The following is a 22284-nucleotide window of genomic DNA, read 5'->3' on the forward strand; positions in this document are numbered from 1 at the left end:
CGGAATGCTGAGCTGGGCCACGTTTCCAGTCTGAGCCCCTGGGTTAAGATTTCCGTTTTCTCTCTGAATCTCGGGATCTCTATTTCTCTCTCTCTCGTTTTTTTTCCCCCTTTTCTCTTTCTCTATTCCTAATTCTTTATTTCTCTCTCTCCCAAGCAAATTTTCTCTATCTGTTTCTCATTCCCATTCCTCACTTCCATCTCTTTCTCCTTTCATTTTGCTCCCTTCCCTCTCTCCTCTCTCTCTCCCTCTCTCTCTCTCCCTCTCTCTCTCCCTCTCTTTCCCTCCCTCCCTCCCTTCTTCTCTCACTCTCTCCCTCTCCCCTTGAGTGCGAATTCTGTGCTGAACTCCTCCGCTCCATTGAAGAGGCTGCTGGACTTGTTGCTGAGCAATATGGAGCTAGCTCCGGGATCTCCGCCTCGCCCGGAACTCGCTGATCTCCCCCAGACTTCTCTGCTGCCGACTCAGCTGCTGTTGTGGCCCCAAAACGGCTCCGCGATCTCTGCCACTCTGCACTGGATCTGAAAGCTAGCAGGGGCACCATCTGTTAAAGGGCCGGCTTCTTCACGGTGAAAGTGGGTCCGGGGGCGGAGCAGCACCGGTGCACGTGTTTACCGCACGCCCCACACTGCCACAGGTCGGCGATGGCAGCTTGCCTCCCAGCCCAAGCTATGTCAGGGTGGTCCATTCAGCCTAAAGTGGCAGCCACTCGATTTCAACAAACAGGCGGTAAACGTCCTTCCCGGGACTGTGAATTTCGGGGCCTGTGTGTAAGAATATATCACAGAGACGTCCGGTGGTCATGAAAGGCGCTATATAAATTCAAGTCTTTCTTTCAAAAACCTAAAATGAAGCAAAATTTTAATTAATATTATCTGAACAGTAATGTTGTGATCTTGCTGATTATTTTAGTGGGTGCATGGGGCAGCGGAAGGGCACTAAACCTCTCCGTTTTCTTCTGATTTTGCCCCTCTTCTCTCTCCTCCCCGCTCCCCTTCTCTCCTCTCCTCTCGTGGACTACTGCCCAGTACCTTGACTGGGTGCCTTGCCTAAACCTAGAGTGTCAGAGGCCATTCCATCCACGGGCATAGCATTGAATCCAGTCCTGCCCTCCCTCTGTGTCCACAGACACACATCGGCAGCAGGGCTCTCATTGGACGGTGAACCCGAGTGGGAATTCTGGGCAATGGTCCATTTCCCAACCTGGACCCCTGAGGCGACTGTAGTGCACTTGACCCTGACCGACCTCCGCTAACTCCGCCCTGCCTGTGGGGTCAGCTAGCTCAGCCCTGCCTGTGGGGTCAGCTAGCTCGGCCCCGCCTGTGGGGTCAGCTAGCTCGGCCCTGCCTGGGGGGTCAGCTAGCTCAGCCCTGCCTGTGGGGTCAGCTAGCTCGGCCCTGCCTGTGGAGTCAGCTAGCTCAGCCCTGCCTGTGGGGTCAGCTAGCTCGGCCCTGCCTGGGGGGTCAGCTAGCTCAGCCCTGCCTGTGGGGTCAGCTAGCTCGGCCCCGCCTGTGGGATCAGCTAGCTCGGCCCCGCCTGGGGGGTCAGCTAGCTCCACCCTGCGTGGGGGTCAGCTAGCTCCGCCCTGCCTGGGGAGTCAGCTAGCTCCGCCCTGCCTGGGGGGGTCAGCTAGCTCCGCCCTGCCTGGGGGTCAGCTAGCTCCACCCTGCGTGGGGGTCAGCTAGCTCCGCCCTGCCTGGAGGGGTCAGCTAGCTCCGCCCTGCCTGGGGGGGGTCAGCTAGCTCCGCCCTGCCTGGGGTGGGGGGTCAGCTAGCTCGGCCCCGCCTGTGGGGTCAGCTAGCTCAGCCCTGACTGTGGGGTCAGCTAGCTCGGCCCCGCCTGTGGGGTCAGCTAGCTCCGCCCTGCCTGGGGGGTCAGCTAACTCCACCCTGCCTGAGGTCAGCTAGCTCTGCCCTGCCTGGGGGGTCAGCTAGCTCCGCCCTGCCTGGAGGGGTCAGCTAGCTCCGCCCTGCCTGGGGGGGGGGGGTCAGCTAGCTCCGCCCTGCCTGGGGGGGGGGTCAGCTAGCTCCGCCCTGCCTGGAGGGGTCAGCTAGCTCCGCCCTGCCTGGGGGGGGTCAGCTAGCTCCGCCCTGCCTGGGGGGTCAGCTAACTCCGCCCTGCCTGGGGGTCAGCTAGCTCCGCCCTGCCTGGGGGTCAGCTAGCTCCGCCCTGCCTGGGGGACAGGCCCAGAGCTGATTGGACTGAGCCATTGGGGAACCTGTTTCCGATCTTGACCACCATTGGTTGAAGCATGAATGTTTGATCCTCTCTGTAAGTGGCACTTTGAAACTGCCTGTAGAATCATAGAAATTTACAACATGGAAGCAGGCCATTTCGGCCCATCGTGTCCACGCCGGCCGGCCAAGAGCTACCCAGCCAATCCCACTTTCTGGGTCCGTAGCCCTGTAGGTTACGGCACTTCAGGTGCACATCCTGGTACTTTTTAAATGTGGTGATAGAAACATAGAAACATAGAAAATAGGTGCAGGAGTAGGCCATTCGGCCCTTCTAGCCTGCACCGCCATTCAATGAGTTCATGGCTGAACATTCAACTTCAGTACCCCATTCCTGCTTTCTCGCCATACCCCTTGATCCCCCTAGCAGTAAGGACCTCATCTAACTCCTTTTTGAATATATTTAGTGAATTGGCCTCAACAACTTTCTGTGGTAGAGAATTCCACAGGTTCACCACTCTCTGGGTGAAGAAGTTCCTCCGCATCTCGGTCCTAAATGGCTTACCCCTTATCCTTAGACTGTGACCCCTGGTTCTGGACTTCCCCAACATTGGGAACATTCTTCCTGCATCTAACCTGTCTAACCCCGTCAGAATTTTATATGTTTCTATGAGGTCCCCTCTCATTCTTCTGAACTCCAGTGAATACAAGCCCAGTTGATCCAGTCTTTCTTGATAGGTCAGTCCCGCCATCCCGGGAATCAGTCTGGTGAACCTTCGCTGCACTCCCTCAATAGCAAGAATGTCCTTCCTCAGGTTAGGAGACCAAAACTGTACACAATACTCCAGGTGTGGCCTCACCAATGCCCTGTACAACTGTAGCAACACCTCCCTGCCCCTGTACTCAAATCCCCTTGCTATGAAGGCCAACATGCCATTTGCTTTCTTAACCGCCTGCTGCACCTGCATGCCAACCTTCAATGACTGATGTACCATGACACCCAGGTCTCTTTGCACCTCCCCTTTTCCTAATCTGTCACCATTCAGATAATAGTCTGTCTCTCTGTTTTTACCACCAAAGTGGATAACCTCACATTTATCCACATTATACTTCATCTGCCATGCATTTGCCCACTCACCTAACCTATCCAAGTCGCTCTGCAGCCTCACAGCATCCTCCTCGCAGCTCACACTGCCACCCAACTTAGTGTCATCCGCAAATTTGGAGATACTACATTTAATCCCCTCATCTAAATCATTAATGTACAGTGTAAACAGCTGGGGCCCCAGCACAGAACCTTGCGGTACCCCACTAGTCACTGCCTGCCATTCTGAAAAGTACCCATTTACTCCTACTCTTTGCTTCCTGTCTGACAACCAGTTCTCAATCCATGTCAGTACACTACCCCCAATCCCATGTGCTCTAACTTTGCACATCAATCTCTTGTGTGGGACCTTGTCGAACGCCTTCTGAAAGTCCAAATATACCACATCAACTGGTTCTCCCTTATCCACTCTACTGGAAACATCCTCAAAAAATTCCAGAAGATTTGTCAAGCATGATTTCCCTTTCACAAATCCATGCTGACTTGGACCTATCATGTCACCTCTTTCCAAATGCACTGCTATGACATCCTTAATAATTGATTCCATCATTTTACCCACTACCGATGTCAGGCTGACCGGTCTATAATTCCCTGTTTTCTCTCTCCCTCCTTTTTTAAAAAGTGGGGTTACATTGGCTACCCTCCACTCCATAGGAACTGATCCAGAGTCAATGGAATGTTGGAAAATGACTGTCAACGCATCCACTATTTCCAAGGCCACCTCCTTAAGTACTCTGGGATGCAGTCCATCAGGCCCTGGGGATTTATCGGCCTTCAATCCCATCAATTTCCCCAACACAATTTCCCGGCTAATAAGGATTTCCCTCAGTTCCTCCTCCTTACTAGACCCCCCGACCCCTTTTATAACCGGAAGGTTGTTCGTGTCCTCCTTCGTGAATACCGAACCAAAGTACTTGTTCAATTGGTCCGCCATTTCTTTGTTCCCCGTTATGACTTCCCCTGATTCTGACTGCAGGGGACCTACATTTGTCTTTACTAACCTTTTTCTTTTTACATATCTATAGAAACTTTTGCAATCCGTCTTAATGTTCCCTGCAAGCTTCTTCTCATACTCCATTTTCCCTGCCCTAATCAAACCCTTTGTCCTCCTCTGCTGAGTTCTAAATTTCTCCCAGTCCCCAGGTTCGCTGCTATTTCTGGCCAATTTGTATGCCACTTCCTTGGCTTTAATACTATCCCTGATTTCCCTTGATAGCCACGGTTGAGCCACCTTCCCTTTTTTATTTCTATGCCAGACAGGAATGTTTCAGGCACTGCGTCGCAAGTGGACCGACCCCTCTCCTTTCTATCAAATGGGAGGCACTGGTCTTCAGCGCAACATCTCCTCACTGTACGGGGCTGTGACTGGGAGGGTGGGCGTGGGGGATTGTGGCCATGAATCTGGATGTCCTCAGTCCCCATAGCATAGGTAGTTGGGCCTCTGATGTACAGCTTCATGAATCTGCCTGTATTTTGTATTCTGTTGTATAATTTTAACGGTATAACTGTGTCTAAAGAGTTAGGGAGACATTGGGGGTGGTTGTGGAATTTGGAATTGAGGGGGTGGGCAGGGGATGGACATGACTCACACCAAGGCAGATCTGGGGCACTTTATCCCCATCTCTCCATTCCACCCTGTATATCGAAGGTTTGGATGCCTTTTCCCATTGTTAAGAATTTGTAATTGGCTGGTATTTCCAACAACAAACTCTCCTATTGGTCGAGCTGGTGTCCTCACTTTGTTGAGTCCTTTTGACGCGTGAAGTGGTGCAGGAAAGCCTGGATCGGTAAGATGTACAATCTGTTCCATCAGGGAGCTTACCCAACTCATTTAATGCTGTGGGGACAGATACCAAGTCATTCCCTCCCCCTCCCCAGTTATGGCCAACCAGGGTCAGCCCGGACCAGAGGGTCTTCCCTGTCCTATGTCGGAACGCCTGTCTTATTTCTCATGATATACTACTCATTCTTACACTAAGTTTCTCGAGACTGTCTGAAAATCTCTGCACCTTTCCTGCTTCTAGCAGTGTTCCTCCGTACTGCACAGCTTACATACCATTCATTCCCTTCATGGGTAATTATATTTATGTGCATAAAATTTGAAATGATAAGTTAAACAGAAATAAAAACGCGCTGGGGGAAGATGGATCTGCCTGACTCCAGCATTACTTCCCCCACACGTCTCCCTGGTGCTGTGCTCAAAGTGGTTGAGTGATTTTCACACGAGTTATGTTTCTCAGTGTTAGTGGCTCAAAGCATTCCAACCAGGTCAGCAGCATTTAGAGCTCTCCCACCGGGGATTGGCTCCCACTGACGGGAGAGAAATTGGGAATAGGGCAGCAAAATGAAATGTAACAATGGGAGTGAGATTCAGGGACATTTCGCATTAAGTAGTGTGATTCAAACTGCACTTGTTGGGACCTGTGGAGAATCTGACAATGGCAGATGTGCTGGGCGGAAACTCCACGGAGGCAGCTGATTGAAGCTAGACCTTTGTGTCTCTGAGTACATTCGAGAACCATCGAAAAGCTTCAGTGTGTGGGAAGTGTCGAACTCTTCAAGGCCGATGTCTATCGAGGGTCCTGGTGTGAAGTGGCTCAGGGTTAACTGGCAAACCGTGCAGCACAACTCCCTCAGATATGTTTGGCGACCACAGTGAGCAACGTAAGCGTTGAATCGTGTTTCTTTCAGCTTTTGTCTGCAGCATTTTAAGCCATCTGAGATCAAGAACAGCATGGATTAGGTAGAGAGCATGGAGCCTGTAATAGGCTGAGGACAAGGGAGTTGTGTGTTGTATTGTGTGGGCTGGATATTATACCCATCCTTCAGTCTCAAGTGATATATTGTGGTAGGAAGACTGAGGAGATGCTATATAAACTAAAGGGGGGTGCATGAACAGAGAGACCTGGGGTATATGAGCACAAATCGTTGAAGGGGACAGGGCAGGTTGAGAAAGTGGTTAAAAAGGCTCACGGGATCCTGGGCTTCATAAATAGAGGCACAGAGTACAAAAGCAAGGGAGTTATGATGAACCTGTATAAAACACGGGTTCAGCCCCAACTGGAGTATTGTGTCCAATTCTGGGCCCCGCACTTTAGGAAGGATGTGAAGGCCTTAGAGAGGGAGCAGAAAAGATTTACGAGAATGGTTCCAGGGATGAGGGACTTCAGTGACGTGGATAGACTGGAGAAGCCGGGGTTGTTCTCCTTGGAGCAGAGAAGGTTGAGAGGAGATTTGATCGAGGTGTTCAAAATCATGAGGGGTCTGGACAGAGTAGATCGAGAGAAACTGTTCCCATTGGTGGAAGGTTCGGGAACCAGAGGATACAGATTTAAGGCGATTGGCAGAAGAACCAAAGGCGACATGAGGGGAAACTATTTTTTACGCAGCGAGTGGTTAGGATCTGGAATGCGCTGCCTGAGAGGGTGGTGGAGGCAGACTCAATCGTGGCTTTCAAAAGGGAATTGGATAAGTACCTGAAGGGAAACATTGCAGGGCTGCGGGGAAAGGGCGGGGGAGGGGGACTAGCTGAGGTGCTCCTGCAGAGAGCCGGCACGGGTTCAACGGGCCGAATGGCCTCCTTCTGTGCTGTAACCGTTCTATGGTCCTAAGTCAGATATGCCCAGCTCACATCATCTTTCAATACCTCCACGGTTAATCAGCCCGCTGACGATGCAGTGGAGGTGTGGAACTGTGCTACAAATGCCAATTTAGGAAAGTTACAGCTGACTTGGGAGTCTTTGATGCTCTCAGAAATAGTAGCAGTTCTGCTCCTCGACAGTGACATCCCTCACATTGATGCTTCAAACCTTGGCCACCAACCACAGCATCAATAAATATAGTTGACCGCGGATTACACTGTCTTCCAGCATTTCGTACTGAAACAAAACTAATCTGACAGTTTTAAGAAATGGGATCGGTGGAATTCAGTTTTCCCCGAAACAAAATCTTTAAAGACAGAAGTAAAAGTAAATATTGAAGCAGGAAGTGTTGGCAGTCCGTGCAGGAAGTGATGGGAGGGAGATGGAGGCTCCACATTCAGTCAGATCTGGAGCTGGTACCACCCGACCCTCTTGTCAGCTCCCTCCCTGTGCTTTCTTCCTTTATCTGTTGTAATTAAAGGCCAAGGTGGAGCTGTGGTCTGGCAGGATCAGTCGATCGGAACTATTCCAGCATCTTTAATCAAGTATCAGCATCTTTACCGTGAGGAGCCTCATGTTGCTGGAGTTAGAAAGTAGACAATTCCTATACACCACATAACACCGAGCAAAGTGACTTGCACAGTGAGGCTGTAAGTGAGAAAGAAACGTTGTTCTAATGAGCTGTTACTGTGTGGAAGGCCACACTATAGAGTCTGAACACTTGGAACATCACGAACCAAACTGCTGTGATATAAACTTTATTTAACCCAGTGAGCGGGCGGTGTGACTCAGATTCCAGAATATCTCTGAATGAATTTCTTCTTGTCTATTCAAGAGCTTTAAAGTGCATGATTGAATAAACGAATGCAGCGTTAAACTCCTGTGATGCACTGGCACACATGGGGAAAACCCTCCCGTTAGCAAAGTTCGCACGCAATGTACTTTCGCTATGTACTCCTGTCGTGTTGTTAGGCCGGAACCCATTTCAAATTAACTTAGAAATAGCAATAGTTCGCACTGTGTTGAGGTGAAACTCCTGAGACTGTTACTTTAATGAAGGTGTTAAGATGTTCAGATGTTAATGGTAGAACACTGCCAACTGCTCAAACACACAACTGCACGAAACACTCTGATTTCAGGACAGCAGGGGCCAAAGGGACAGACGTCAGTCAAACCTCCGCAGGGAAACAATGAGACCAAACTCTGCTTGGTGCTGGGAGGAGAGAATATCCGGGGTGAGCCTGATCCTGTTATACACTCCGAGTAAAGAGGGTTTGAACCTATCCAGACATGTAGTCAGTGTTTGTTCCCCGGGGCCCTCGAGTCTTTATTGGTTCTTGTTTGTGTTTTACATAGAAACATAGAAAATAGGTGCAGGAGTAGGCCATTCGGCCCTTCTAGCCTGCACCGCCATTCAATGAGTTCATGGCTGAACATGCAACTTCAGTACCCCATTCCTGCTTTCTCGCCATACCCCTTGATCCCCCTAGTAGTAAGGACATCTAACTCCTTTTTGAATATATTTAGTGAATTGGCCTCAACAACTTTCTGTGGTAGAGAATTCCACAGGTTCACCACTCTCTGGGTGAAGAAATTCCTCCTCATTTCGGTCCTAAATGGCTTACCCCTTATCCTTAGACTGTGTCCCCTGGTTCTGGACTTCCCCAACATTGGGAACATTCTTCCTGCATCTAACCTGTCTAACCCTGTCAGAATTTTAAACGTTTCTATGAGGTCCCCTCTCATTCTTCTGAACTCCAGTGAATACAAGCCCAGTTGATCCAGTCTTTCTTGATAGGTCAGTCCCGCCATCCCGGGAATCAGTCTGGTGAACCTTCGCTGCACTCCCTCAATAGCAAGAATGTCCTTCCTCAGGTTAGGAGACCAAAACTGTACACAATACTCCAGGTGTGGCCTCATCAAGGCCCTGTACAACTGTAGCAACACCTCCCTGCCCCTGTACTCAAATGGAGTTATGGAGTTTGTGCTTCAACAACAACAACCTGTATTTATATAGCGCCTCTAACGCAGTGAAACGTCTCAAGGCGCTTCACAGGAGCGTTATAAAACACACAAATTGACAGCGAGCCAGATAACAAGAAATTAGGGCAGATGACCAAAAGCTGAGTCAAAGAGGTAGGTTATAAGAAGCGTCTTGACGGAGAAGGAGAGGTAGAGAGGCGGAGAGGTTTAGGCAGGGAGTTTCAGAGCTTGGGGTCCAGGCAACAGAAGGCACGGCCACCAATGGTGGAGCGATTATAATCAGGGATGCTCAGGTGGGCAGAATTAAAGGAGCACAGACATCTCGGGGGGTTGTGGGGCTGGAGGAGATTACAGAGATAGGGAGGGGTGAGGCCATGGAGGGATTTGAAAACAAGGCTAAGAATTTTGAAATTGAGCCGTTGCTTAACCGGAAGCCAGTGTGGGTCAGCGAGCACAGGGGGTGAGCAGGATTTGGTGCAAGTTGGGACATGGCAGCCAAGTGTGGATCATCTGAAGTTTACGTAGGGTAGAGTGTAGGAGGCCAATCAGGAGTGCGTTGGAATAATCAAGTCTAGAGGTAACAAAGGCAGGGATGAAGGTCTCAGCAGCAGGTTCAAATATGACACCAAGGTTGCGAACCGTCTGGTTCAGCCTCAGAGTTGGGGAGAGGGATGGAGTCAGTGGTTAGGGAATGGAGTTTGTGGTAGGGGCTGAAAACAATGGCTTTGGTCTTCCTAATATTAAGTTGGAGAAAATTTTTGCTGAACTGGATGTCGGACAAGCAGTCTGACAATTTAGAGACCATGGAGGGGTCAAGAGAAGTGGTGGAGAGGTAGAGCTGGGTGCCTCACCGTACATGTGGAAACTGACGCTGTGTTTCCGGATGATGTCGCCAAGGGGCAACGTGTGGATGAGAAATAGGAGGGGCCAAGGATAGATCCTTGGGGGACACCAGAGGTAACGATGCGGGGGGGGAGCGGGGGGAGGGGGGGGTGGGAAGAGAAGCCGTTGCAGGTGATTCTCGGGCTACGATTAGATGGATAAGAATGGAACCAGGCGAGTGCAGTCCCACCCAGCTGGACAACGGTGGAGAGGTGTTGGAGAAAGATGGAGTGATCAACCGTGTCAAAGGCTGCAGACAGGTCCAGGAGGACGAGGAGGGATAGTTTGCCTTTGTCACAGTCACAAAGGATGTAATTGGTGACTTTGATGAGAGCCATTTCGGGACTGGGGCAGGCGCAGAAACCGGATTGGAGGGACTCAAACATGGAATTGTGGGAAAGATGGGCACGGATTTGGGAGATGACAACGCGTTCAAGGACTTTGAGGAGGAAAGGGAGGTTGGTTTGCAAGGGTGGAGGGGTCGAGGGTTGGTTTTTTTGAGGAGAGGGGTGATGACGGCAGATTTGAGGGAGAGGGGGACAGTAGTGTATGGAGAAAGAGTCAGACTGAACACTGTGAGCTTAAAGTAAAGTGTGACCGTAGTCTTTTATTGCAGGGCTCCAGAGTGTCTCTCCAACCTGTGAAGCCTCCTTAAATACCTGTACGCCCAAGGGATTATGGGATCCCTTGGGACTCCAGGGGATGAGCCCTCTGGTGGCTGTACAGAGTAAATACAAGTCCACAAAAATAACAACACTGCCCCCTCGCCCCCCCCCCCCCTCCCCAAAGTCAATAGTGTAACTATTTACAATGTGAGTCGATCTGGGGCCCTTCTTGCCCTGGTTGATCATCTCGGTGTGAAAGCTGGTGTTGTTGAATCATTTGTTGGGCCCTCGCTGGGCTGCTGTGCAGCTGGCCTTGCTGGGCTGCCTGGTGTGTTGGGCCCTGCTGGGCTGCTGTGGATGATGGGTTCTGCTTCGTGGTCAACCGTGGTGCCGGTTGCCACTGGTATGTGTTGGGGGATCAAAAAAGGTAGGGTCCAAGGTGGGTTGCTCAGGATAGTCCGTGAATCTGAGTTTGATTTGGTCCAAGTGTTTCCGGTGAATGAGTCCATTTGAAAGTTTGACCTGAAACACCCTGCTCCCCTCTTTGGCCACGACAGTGCCGGGAAGCCACTTGGGACCTTGTCCATAATTCAATACAAATACCGGATCATTGACTTCAATCTCGCGTGACACATTTGCGCTATCATGGTATGCACTTTGTTGAAACCGCCTGCTCTCTACCTGTTCATGTAGATCAGGGTGAACTAACGAGAGTCTTGTCTTAAGTGCTCTTTTCATGAGCAGTTCAGCAGGTGGGATCCCAGTGAGTGAGTGGGGTCTCGTGCAGTAGCTAAGCAGGACTCAGGATAGGTGAGTCTGCAGTGAGCCTTCAGTTACCCTCTTCAAGCCTTGCTTGATGGTTTGCACTGCTCTCTCTGCCTGACCATTGGATGCTGGTTTAAATGGGGCAGATGTGACATGTTTGATCCCTCATTCCAAGAGGATCTTTTACTTGGAGATCGTTTATTATTCCTGTCTCATTACACAGGACCAGATCTAAGATAGCTTGCTCCCTTGTAGGTTCTGTAACATACTGTTCTAAGAAACAATCCCGTATGCATTCTATGAATTCCTCCTCAAGGCTACCCCATGCGATTTGATTTGACCAATCGATCTGTAGGTTAAAATCCCCCATGATAACTGCCGTTCCTTTTTCACATGCCTCCATTATTCCCTTGATTATTGTCCACCCCACCGTGAAGTTATTATTTGGGGGCCTATAAACTACGCCCACCAGTGACTTTTTCCCCTTATTATCTCTAATCTCCACCCACAATGATTCAACATTTTGGTCATCAGAGCCAATATCGTCTCTCACAACTGCCCTGATATCATCCTTTATTAACAGAGCTACCCCACCTCCTTTCCCTTCTTGTCTATCCTTCCGAATTGTCAGATACCCTTGTATGTTTAATTCCCAGTCTTGGCCACCCTGCAACCACGTTTCTGTAATGGCCACCAAATCATACCCATTTGTAATGATTTGTGCCGTCAACTCATTTACTTTATTTCGAATGCTGCGTGCGTTTAGGTAGAGTGTTTTAATACTAGTTTTTAAACCATGATTTTTAGTTTTGACCCCTCCTGCAGCCCCTTTATATTCATACATATTGTCCCTTCCGATCACCTTGTGGTTTACACTTACCCCAGTGCTACTCTGCTCTGTTGCCTCCTGCCTTTTGAATTATTTCTTGGGATCCTGTTCATCTGAGCTCTCATCCACTCTAACTAGCTCAGAGCCCTCTCCTGGGTTCCGAATACTCCTTGCATTGAGGCATCGAGCTTTCAGGTTTGCCTTTTTATTACACTTTGACCCTTTAGAATTTTGCTGTACAGTGGCCCTTTTTGTTTTTTGCCTTGGGTTTCTCTGCCCTCCACTTTTACTCATCTCCTTTCTGTCTTTTGCTTTTGTCTCCATTTTGTTTCCCTCTATCTCCCTGCATTGGTTCCCATCCCCCTGCCATATTAGTTTAACTCCTCCCCAACAGCACTAGCAAACACTCCCCCTAGGACATTGGTTCCGGTCCTGCCCAGGTGCAGACCGTCCGGTTTGTACTGGTCCCACCTCCCCCAGAACCGGTTCCAATGCCCCAGGACGTGCTAGCCGACATTATCTCACATTCAATCCACTTGGAGTACACGTCTACAACCACAAGGAACGGGCCTGCATAGTCGATGTGTACCCTCGACCACGGTTTGGAGGGCCAAGACCATAAACTTAGCGGCGCCTCCCTGGGTACATTGCTTAACTGCGAGCATGTATTACATCTGTGAACGCAGGACTCTAAGTTCGCATCGATACCGGGCCACCACACATGGGATCTGGCTATTGCTTTCATCATTACGATGCCTGGGTGGGTGCTGTGGAGGTCATTGATGAAGGTGTCTCTGCTCTTCTTGGGGACCACTACTCGATTGTCCCACAGAAGGCAGTCTGCCTGTATGACATTTCATCTTTGCGCCGCTGGAACGGCTTTATCTCTTCCTGCATTTCCACTGGGACACTGGACCAGCTCCCGTGAAGCACACAGCTTTTGACTAGAGATAATAAGGGGTCCTGGCTTGTCCAGGTTTTGATCTGCCGGGCAGTGACGGGTGATTGGTCACTCTCAAATGCTTCCATAACCATGGCTAGATCTGCGGGCTGCGCCATTTCCACTCCCGTGGTGGGCAATGGCAGCCTACTGAGAGCATCGGCGCAGTTTTCTGTACCTGGCCTATGGCGGATGGCGTAGTTGTATGCAGAACATAAGAACATAAGAACATGCAGACAACGTGAGCGCCCATCTCTGGATGCGGGTTGGTATTTATCCCTTTACTCTCGGAAAACAGGGATATGAGTGGCTTATGGTCAGTTTCCAATTCAAATTTTGGCCCAAAGAGGAATTGATGCATTTTCTTTACCCCATAGACACACGCTAACGCTTCTTTTTCAATCATGCTGTAAGTTCTCTCAGCCTTAGACAAACTCCTGGATGCATAAGCAATGGTTGCAGTTTCCAGAAATCATTAGCTTGTTGCAATACACACTCGACGCCATATGATGACGCATCAGATTCTAGTACCAAACACTTACGTGGATCATTCAACACAAGCAATTTGTTTGAGCATAACAATTTTCTCGCTTTTACAAAGGCACTTTCTTGGATTTTGCCCCATACCCATTCGCCCCCTTTTGTAGCAAGACATGTAGTGGTTCTAGCAGGGTGCTGAGACCCGGTAAGAAGTTATCAAAGTAGTTCAAGAGTCCCAGAAATGACCACAGCTCTGTCATGTTCTGTGGCCTCGGTGCGTTCTCGATTGCCTCTGTCTTCGTGTTGGTGGGCCTGATGCCGTTCGCCGCAATCCTCCTTCCCAAGAACTTCACTTCAGGTGCCAGGAAAACACACTTCGAGTGTTTTAACCTGAGCCCCACGCGGTTGAGTCGACTAAGAACCTTCTCCAGGTTCTGCAGATGTTCGACTGTGTCCCGACCTGTGACCAAGGTGTCATCCTGGAAGACCACGGTGTGTGGGACCGACTTCAGTAAACTTTCCATGTTTCTCTGGAATATCGTCGCCGCTGATCGGATTCCAAACGGGGCATCTGTTATAAACAAAAAGACCCTTGTGCGTGTTGATGCAGGTGAGGGCCTTCGATGATTCCTCCAGTTCTTGCGTCATGTCGGCTGAAGTCAGATTCAGCTTCATGAACGTCTTTCTTCCCGCCAGCGTTGCAAAGAGGTCGTCGGCCTTTGGTAGTGGGTACTGGTCCTGCAGGGAGAAACGATTGATATTTACTTTGTAATCGCCACAGATTCTGATGTTGCTGTCTCCCTTGAGGATTGGGATAATAGGACTGGCCCACTCACTGAACTCGATCGGTGAAATGATGCCCTCTCTTTGCAGCCGGTCTAGCTCGATCTCTACCCTTTCTCTCATCATGTACGGTACTGCTCTCGCCTTGTGATGGATGGGTCGCGCCCCCGGAATTAGGTGGATTTGCACTTTTGCTCCTTGGAATTTCCCGATGCCTGGTTCGAACAGCGAAGGAAATTTATTTAAGACCTGGGCACACGAAGTGTCGTTAGCGGGCGATAGCGCTTGGACATCGTCCCAGCTCCAGCATATCGTTCCCAGCCAGTTCCTGTCGAGCAGTGTGGGACCATCGCCCGATACCACCTAGAGAGGTAACTTGCGCACCGCTCCATCGTAGGAGACCTTTATGGTAGCACTGCCGATTACAGGAATCAGTTCTTTTGTGCAAGTTCTTAGTTTCGTGCGAACTGGAGTTAAGACTGGCCTTGAGGCCTTGTTGCACCACAACCTTTCGAAAGTCTTTTAGCCCATGCAGGACTGGCTCGCGCCCATGTCCAGCTCCATTGACACCGGGAGTCCATTTAGTTTAACATTCAGCATTATCGGGGGACAATTCGTGGTGAATGTGTGCACCCCATGTACCTCTGCCTCCTCTATCTGAGGTTCTGGTTCGTCGTGATCCTCCGTGGATCTGTCCTCCTCTGCAACGTGGTGGTTTGCAGGTTTAACAGGCTTTGCAGCTCACCTGCACACTCGTTGGAAGTGTCCTATTGTTCCACAGCCCTTGCAAACGTACTCTTTGAATTGGTATGAATGGAAACGATGATCACCCCCGCAGCGCCAACAAGGTGTTAATGGCCTTGCATTCATCACCCTTGATGGTGGACTCTGAGACATCTGCGGACGTGTGACCTGCCCTGTACGTTACGATTCGAAAACACCATCACTTTGTTCACAGTACTTGTAGCAGCACTTGTGTGCTGAGAGATTTGCTTCGTATTGTCACTGGTGGCAATGAACGCCTGGTCTATCGCTATGGCCTTACTCAAGATTAGGGTCTCTACAGTAAAAAGTTTGCGAAGTATGGTTTCGTGGCCAATGCCAAGTATGAAAAGGTCTCTGAGCACGTGTTCCCAATGTCCTTCAAATTCGCAATGTCCAGCAAGGCGTCTGAGCTCGGCGACATAACTCGCCACTTCCTGGCCTTCAGACCTTTTGTAGGTGTAGAACCGGTACCTCGCCATCAGAACGCTTTCCTTTGGGTTCAAATGGTCTCGGACCAGTGAGCACAAATCATCGTATGATTTCTCCGTGGGTTTCACTGGAGTGAGCAGATTCTTCATGGGGCCATACGTTGGTGCCCCACAGACGGTGAGGAGGATCACTCTACGTTTAGCAGCGTTCTCTTCCCCATCCAGCTCGTTGGCCACGAAGTATTGGTCAACTCGCTCCACAAAAGCTTCCGAATCATCTCTCTCCGAAAATTTCTCCAGGCTGCCCACTGTTCTCTGCATCCTTGGGTTCGCTATCTGTATCTCGTCGCCAGTTATAGTGTATGGAGAAAGACTGAACACTGTGAGCTCAAAGTAAAGTGTGACCTTAGTCTTTTATTGCAGGTATCCAAAGTCTCTCTCCAACCCATGAAGCCTCCTTAAATACCTATGCTCCCAAGGGATTATGGGATCCCTTGGGACTCCAGGGGATGAGCACTCTGGTGGCTGTACAGAGCAAATACAAGTCCACATATATAACAGACAGTACCTGAGGAGAGAGAACCGTTAACAATGTCGGCTAACATGAGAGACAGAAAAGGAAGTTGTGTGGTCAGCAGTTGGTGGGAATAGGGTCAGGAAGCAGGAAGTGGGTCTCATGGACAGGATGAGCTCGGAAAGATCAAGAGGGGAGATCAGTGAGAAACTGGAGAGAGATGTGAGGTCAGGACTAGGGCAGGGGGAACCTTAGAGGAAGTTTGTGCCGGTGGGCTAGGGGAAGGAAGGGAACTGGCAGAGGCGGCTGATCAGATGGTCTCAATCTTCGAGACAAAGAAGTCTATGAGCTCCTCGCAGTCAGAGGTGAGGGTGGAGACTGGGGAGAGGGGTTTAGGGAGACAGTGGGGCAGTGGAGAATAGAAGCCGGCTTTTATCTTTGCATTCCAGAATAATCCTGGAATAGTGAGCAGTTTGGGCAGACGAGCGCAGGAGCCGATAATGCTCCATGTGGTCCAGCAAGGCCTGGCGGTGAATGGCCAAACCCGTGTCCGCCATATCCGTTCAAGTCTGCGTCCCTTGGACTTAAAGGAGTGAAGATCAGGGCCGCCCCAGGGGGAATGGCCAGGGTGAGAGAGAGCAATGGTTTTAACAGGGACTGGGGCATCAAAGCTGGTGGTGAGGGTGTGGTTGAGCAGATCGATAGCTACAGAAATGTCCTGGTGATGGAGGACCAAAGGCTGGACAGTTGGGATTCCGTAAGTGCAGCTGTGAGAGAGTTGGGAGAGAGTTGTTTCCAGGGGAGGACACAAGAGGTGGGGTTGTGGGGGGGGGGGAATGTGCGTTGAGAGCAATATGAGGAAGTGATCTGAGATGGCCTTACCTGCTTCATCTTTCCTCAAGAAGCCACTTTCTCTAATTGCCTAGCTCAGTATAAATATATGTGTTGATTAAAGAGGGCGCCCAATTTAAAGCCAGCTGGACTGCCCTTTATAAATGAGTAATGAACGTTACATGTGGGGGGGAGGGGCTAAGTGCGCAGCAATGGGAGGGGTTCAGGCCAACAATCAACTCATGCCCTCGAGGAAACATTTAAAATGCATATTTGTGCACAGGCTTCTCTGTGACCAGCGTGGTCCCCATTAACACCGACTGCCGATTGGCCAACCACTGCTGACTGAGGTGATATTTTGCAATCAGCAGGAGGGGCAATAATATAAAGGACAATCTGGGAGAATGGGTATATCAGTGTAAAGTGCCCTCAGCTGACTGCAGCAACACAGAAATCCCAATAACTAGCTCTAGCCTTTTCCATAACTGCTCAACCTTAACATTGCAACTGGATTCCATGAAGCGATCCATGTTGAACTCTCCATATACATCTTCCTGTCTCTCTTTTCTGTCTCTGTCTGTCTAACTGTCTATCTTACTCTCTCATTCATCCTATCCATCTGTCTCACCTTATCTCTGTCTGTCTGAATCTCTTTCCCTCTCTCTCTCTCCTTCTCTCTCTCTCTCTCTTTCTCTCTCTCCTCTCTCTCCTTCTCTCTCTCCTCTCTCTCTTTCTCTTTCTCTTTCTCTTTCTCTCTCTCTTTCTCTCTCTATTTCTCTCTCTCTCTTTCCCTCTCTCATTGCCCATGGTGTTGCTCTATCTCCAGTGAGAGAGTGAACCCAAACTATCTCCAGTGCGCACTTGAGGAGGAGACTGAACGAACACTGGATCAGGTGGCCTGCCGAGCTCGGGAGATGCATCATACAAAGGGTGCCTGAAGGGGAAGCATTGCTAGCTGATGGCTGTATGAATGTTAGAGTAAATATAAACTTCTCCTGAATAAGGCTGGTTGGGTAGCTCCCAAGTTCCAGAGTCAAGGATGATGGTCAGGATCACACATCAAGATACCAGCGACTGTGCTGACCCAGACACCGTCCGGTTATTTTTGTGGATGACACTTGTAAAGCAGGTTTTTCATTGTGTAACCTCAACAAATTATCTTGTGATTGTGTTGCCAGATATTCGAGGGTTGCAAGGGTTCCTGGACCAAGCCTCTCGTCAGGGCTTAGACGTGTCTCTGCAGAGAATTGACCAGAATATCAGTCACATCTTTGCCAGCCTCTTCACCACGATGAAAACAGAGGAGCTGAATCGTTATCGGGACACCCTGCGTCGAGCTATCCTCCTGCTGAGCCCACGAGGAGCGCAGACATTCATCAATGAGGTTAGTGAGCAACACAACTTGGAGATAGATCGGCCAGAGGGCTGAAGAAGGCAAATGTATCTCGGCTCCAAGTCAGTCAGAATTGTTTGAGCTCCTGATTTAAATGTTCTGTTCCTCTTCTTAATAGAAGCAGCCCGCCCATCAGTATGGCCACCTTCCTCTCGGAATTATTCGTTTTCAATAAGTGTCTACTCCTTGAGTGCATCTGTCAGTTAGCAAAATATTTCACAGAGAACATACTACTTCTGTATGTGTTAGATTTTTCATGTCTTTAATTTTAATGATATATAAAAATGATGAAAGCTGTTATAAAACTAGGGTGTCATCAGCGTACCTGTGGGACTGGTGGTGTTTTCTGATGATGTTGCTGAGGGGAAGTATATAGATGAGAAATAGGAGGGGGCCAAGGACAGATCCTTGGTGGTCACCAGAGGTAATGATGCGGGAGCAGGAGAGAAGCCATTGCAGCAGATTTTATGGCTATGCTTGGATAGATAGCAATGGAACCAGGCGAGTGCAATCTCACCCAGCAGGACGATGGTGGAGAGGCGTTGGAGGAGGATGGAGTGGGTCAACCGTGTCAAAGGCTGCAGACAGGTCGAGAAGGACGAGGAGGGATAGTTTACCTTTGTCACCTTTACACAGGATGTCATTTGTGACATTGATTCGGGCCCTTTAAGGGGTGGGAATCTGGCTGGAGAGGTTCAGATATGGAGTTGTGCAAATGGTGGGTGCAGATTTGAAAGCAACAACACAATCAAGGACTTTGGAGAGGAAAGGGATGTTGGAGATCGGGTATCTCAGTATCGTGAAAATGATTAATTTTTGGTATGTGGGCATCACCAGCAAGGCCGGCGTTTATTGCCCATCCCTAATTGCCCCTTGAGAAGGTGGTGGTGAGCCGCCTTCTTGAACCGCTGCAGTCCGTGTGGTGAAGGTGCTCCCACAGTGCTGTTAGGGAGGGAGTTCCAGGATTGTGACCCAGCGACGATAAAGGAACAGCCGATATATTTCCAAGTCAGGATGGTGTGTGACTGGGAGGGGAACGTGGAGGAGGTGGTGTTCCCATGCACCTGCTGCCCTTGTCCTTCTAGGTGGTAGAGGTCGCAGGTTTGGGAGGTTTGTTGAAGAAGCCTTGGCAAGTTGCTGCAGTGCATCTTGTAGATGGTACACACTGCAGCCACGGTGCGCCGGTGGTGGAGGGAGTGAGTGTTGAAGGTAGTGGATGGGGGGCCAATCAAGCGGCTGCTTTGTCCTGGATGGTGTCGAGCTTCTCGAGTGTTGTTGGAGCTGCACTCATCCAGGCAAGTGGAGAGTATTCCATCACACTCCTGACTTGTGCCTTGTAGATGGTGGAAAGGCTTTGGGGAGTCAGGAGGTGAGACACTTGCCGCAGAATACCCAGCCTCTGACCCGCTCTTGTTGCCACGGTATTTATGTGACTGGTCCAGTTAAGTTTCTGGTCAATGGTGACCCCCAGGATGTCGATGGTGGGGGATTCGGTGATGGGAATGCCATTGAATGACATGGGGAGATGGTTAGACTCTCGCTTGTTGGAGATGGTCATTGCCTAGGAACAGGAGGAGGCCATTCAGCCCCTCGAGCCTGTTCCATCATTCAATGAGATCATGGCTGATCTGTGACCTAACACCATATACCTGCCTTTGGCTCATATCCTTTAATACCTTTGGTTAACAAAAATCTATCAATCTCAGATTTAAAATGAACAATTGACCTAGCATCAGTTGCTGTTTGCGGGAGAGAGTTCCAAACCTTTCCCAACCACCCTGTGTGTCGAGGTGTTTCCTAATTTCACTCCGGAAAGGTCTGGCTCTAATTTTTAGACTGTGCCCCCAGTCCCAGACTCCCCAACCAGCGAGAATAGTTTCTCTCGATCTTCCCTATCCATACCCCTTAATATCCCGACAACTTTGATCAGATCACCCCTTAACTTTCTAAATTCTAGGAAATACAGCCTTAATTTGTGTGATCTCTCCTCGTAATTAACCCTTGGAGTCTGGGTATCATTCTGGTAAACCTACGTTTCACTCCCTCCAAGGCCAATATATCCTCCCTAATGTATGGGGCCCAGAACGGCTCACAGTGCTCCAGGTGTGGGCTAACCAGGGCATCGTACAGCTGCAGCATAACTTCGACCTCCTTGTATTCCAGTCCTGCAGATATACAAGCTATTAGGCTTTTTGATTATTTTCTGTATCTGTTCAAGTAATCTGTTGTTACTTGCCATTATCAGCCCAAGTCTGAATGTTGTCCAGGTCTTGCTGCATGTGGGCACGGACTGCTTCATTATCTGAGGAGTTGTGAATGGAACTGAACACTGTACAATCATCAGCGAACATCCCCACTTCTGACCTTATGATGAAGGGAAGGTCATTGATGAAGCAGCTGAAGATGGTTGGGCCTAGGACACTGCCCTGAGGAACTCCTGCAGCGATGTCCTGGGGCTGGGATGATTGACCTCCAACCACCACAAACATCTTCCTTTGTGCTGGGTCTGACTCCAGCCAGTGGAGAGTTTTCCCCCTGATTCCCATTGACTTCAGTTTTACTTGGGATCCTTGAAGCCACATTCGGTCAAATGCTGCCTTGATGTCGAGGTCAGTCTCACTCTCACCTCACCTCTGGAATCAGCTCCTTTGTCCATGTTTGGACCAAGGCTGTAATGGGGTCTGGAGCCGACTGGTCCTGGCGGAACCCAAACTGGACATCGATGAGCAGGTTATTGGTGAGTAATGTTGCGTGACTGTCGACGGCACTTTCCATCACTTTGCTGATGATTGAGAGTAGACTGATGGGGCGGTAATTGGCTGGATTGGATCTCACAACACTCAGATAAATTCCTGCATCGCAGTACAATCAGGCGGTGTCTGTGGGAACAGTCGGGCAGTGTCTGTGGGTACAGTCGGGCAGTGTCTGTGAGTACAGTCGGGCTGTGCCTGTGGGAACAGTCGGGTGGTGTCTGTGGGAACAGTCGGGCGGTGCCTGTGGGAACAGTCGGGCGGTGTCTGTGGGAACAGTCGGGCGGTGTCTGTGGGTACAGTCGGGCTGTGCCTGTGGGAACAGTCGGGCGGTGTCTGTGGGAACAGTCGGGCGGTGTCTGTGGGTACAGTCGGGCTGTGCCTGTGGGAACAGTCGGGCGGTGTCTGTGGGAACAGTCGGGCGGTGTCTGTGGGAACAGTCGGGCGGTGTCTGTGGGTACAGTCGGGCTGTGCCTGTGGGAACAGTCGGGCGGTGTCTGTGGGAACAGTCGGGCGGTGTCTGGGTACAGTCGGGCGGTGCCTGTGGGAACAGTCGGGCGGTGCCTGTGGGAACAGTCGGGCGGTGCCTGTGGGAACAGTCGGGCGGTGTCTGTGGGTACAGTCGGGCTGTGCCTGTGGGAACAGTCGGGCGGTGTCTGTGGGAACAGTCGGGCGGTGTCCGTGGGTACAGTCGGGCGGTGCCTGTGGGAACAGTCGGGCGGTGTCTGTGGGAACAGTCGGGCGGTGTCTGTGGGAACAGTCGGGCGGTGTCCGTGGGTACAGTCGGGCGGTGCCTGTGGGAACAGTCGGGCGGTGTCCGTGGTTACAGTCGGGCGGTGCCTGTGGGAACAGTCGGGCGGTGTCTGTGGGAACAGTCGGGCGGTGCCTGTGGGAACAGTCGGGCGGTGTCCGTGTGAACAGTCGGGCGGTGTCTGTGAACAGTCGGGCGGTGTCTGTGGGAACAGTCGGGCGGTGTCTGTGAACAGTCGGGCGGTGTCTGTGAACAGTCGGGCGGTGCCTGTGGGAACAGTCGGGCGGTGTCCGTGGTTACAGTCGGGCGGTGTCCGTGTGAACAGTCGGGCGGTGTCTGTGAACAGTCGGGCGGTGTCTGTGGGAACAGTCGGGCGGTGTCCGTGTGAACAGTCGGGCGGTGTCTGTGAACAGTCGGGCGGTGTCTGTGGGAACAGTCGGGCGGTGTCTGGGTACAGTCGGGCGGTGCCTGTGTGAACAGTCGGGCGGTGTCTGTGGGAACAGTCGGGCGGTGTCTGTGAACAGTCGGGCGGTGTCCGTGGGAACAGTCGGGCGGTGTCTGTGGGAACAGTCGGGCGGTGTCTGTGAACAGTCGGGCGGTGTCCGTGGGAACAGTCGGGCGGTGTCCGTGGGAACAGTCGGGCGGTGTCCGTGGGAACAGTCGGG

The 22284-nt window shown here is 50.7% G+C and overlaps 1 protein-coding gene across 1 annotated transcript in view; it reads left to right on the plus strand.

The window, feature by feature from the left end:
• LOC139235156 (glutamate receptor ionotropic, delta-1-like) overlaps positions 1-22284 on the plus strand; it is a 765307-nt gene that overhangs the window by 409910 nt on the left and 333113 nt on the right. Inside the window, exon 4 of the mRNA XM_070866376.1 lies at positions 17904-18109. Coding sequence (XP_070722477.1) covers positions 17904-18109 — 206 coding nt within the window. The remainder of the gene's footprint in view (positions 1-17903; positions 18110-22284) is intronic.

Source organism: Pristiophorus japonicus, chromosome 22, assembly GCF_044704955.1.
Source record: "Pristiophorus japonicus isolate sPriJap1 chromosome 22, sPriJap1.hap1, whole genome shotgun sequence".
In the NCBI taxonomy this organism is placed as follows: Eukaryota; Metazoa; Chordata; class Chondrichthyes; family Pristiophoridae; genus Pristiophorus; species Pristiophorus japonicus.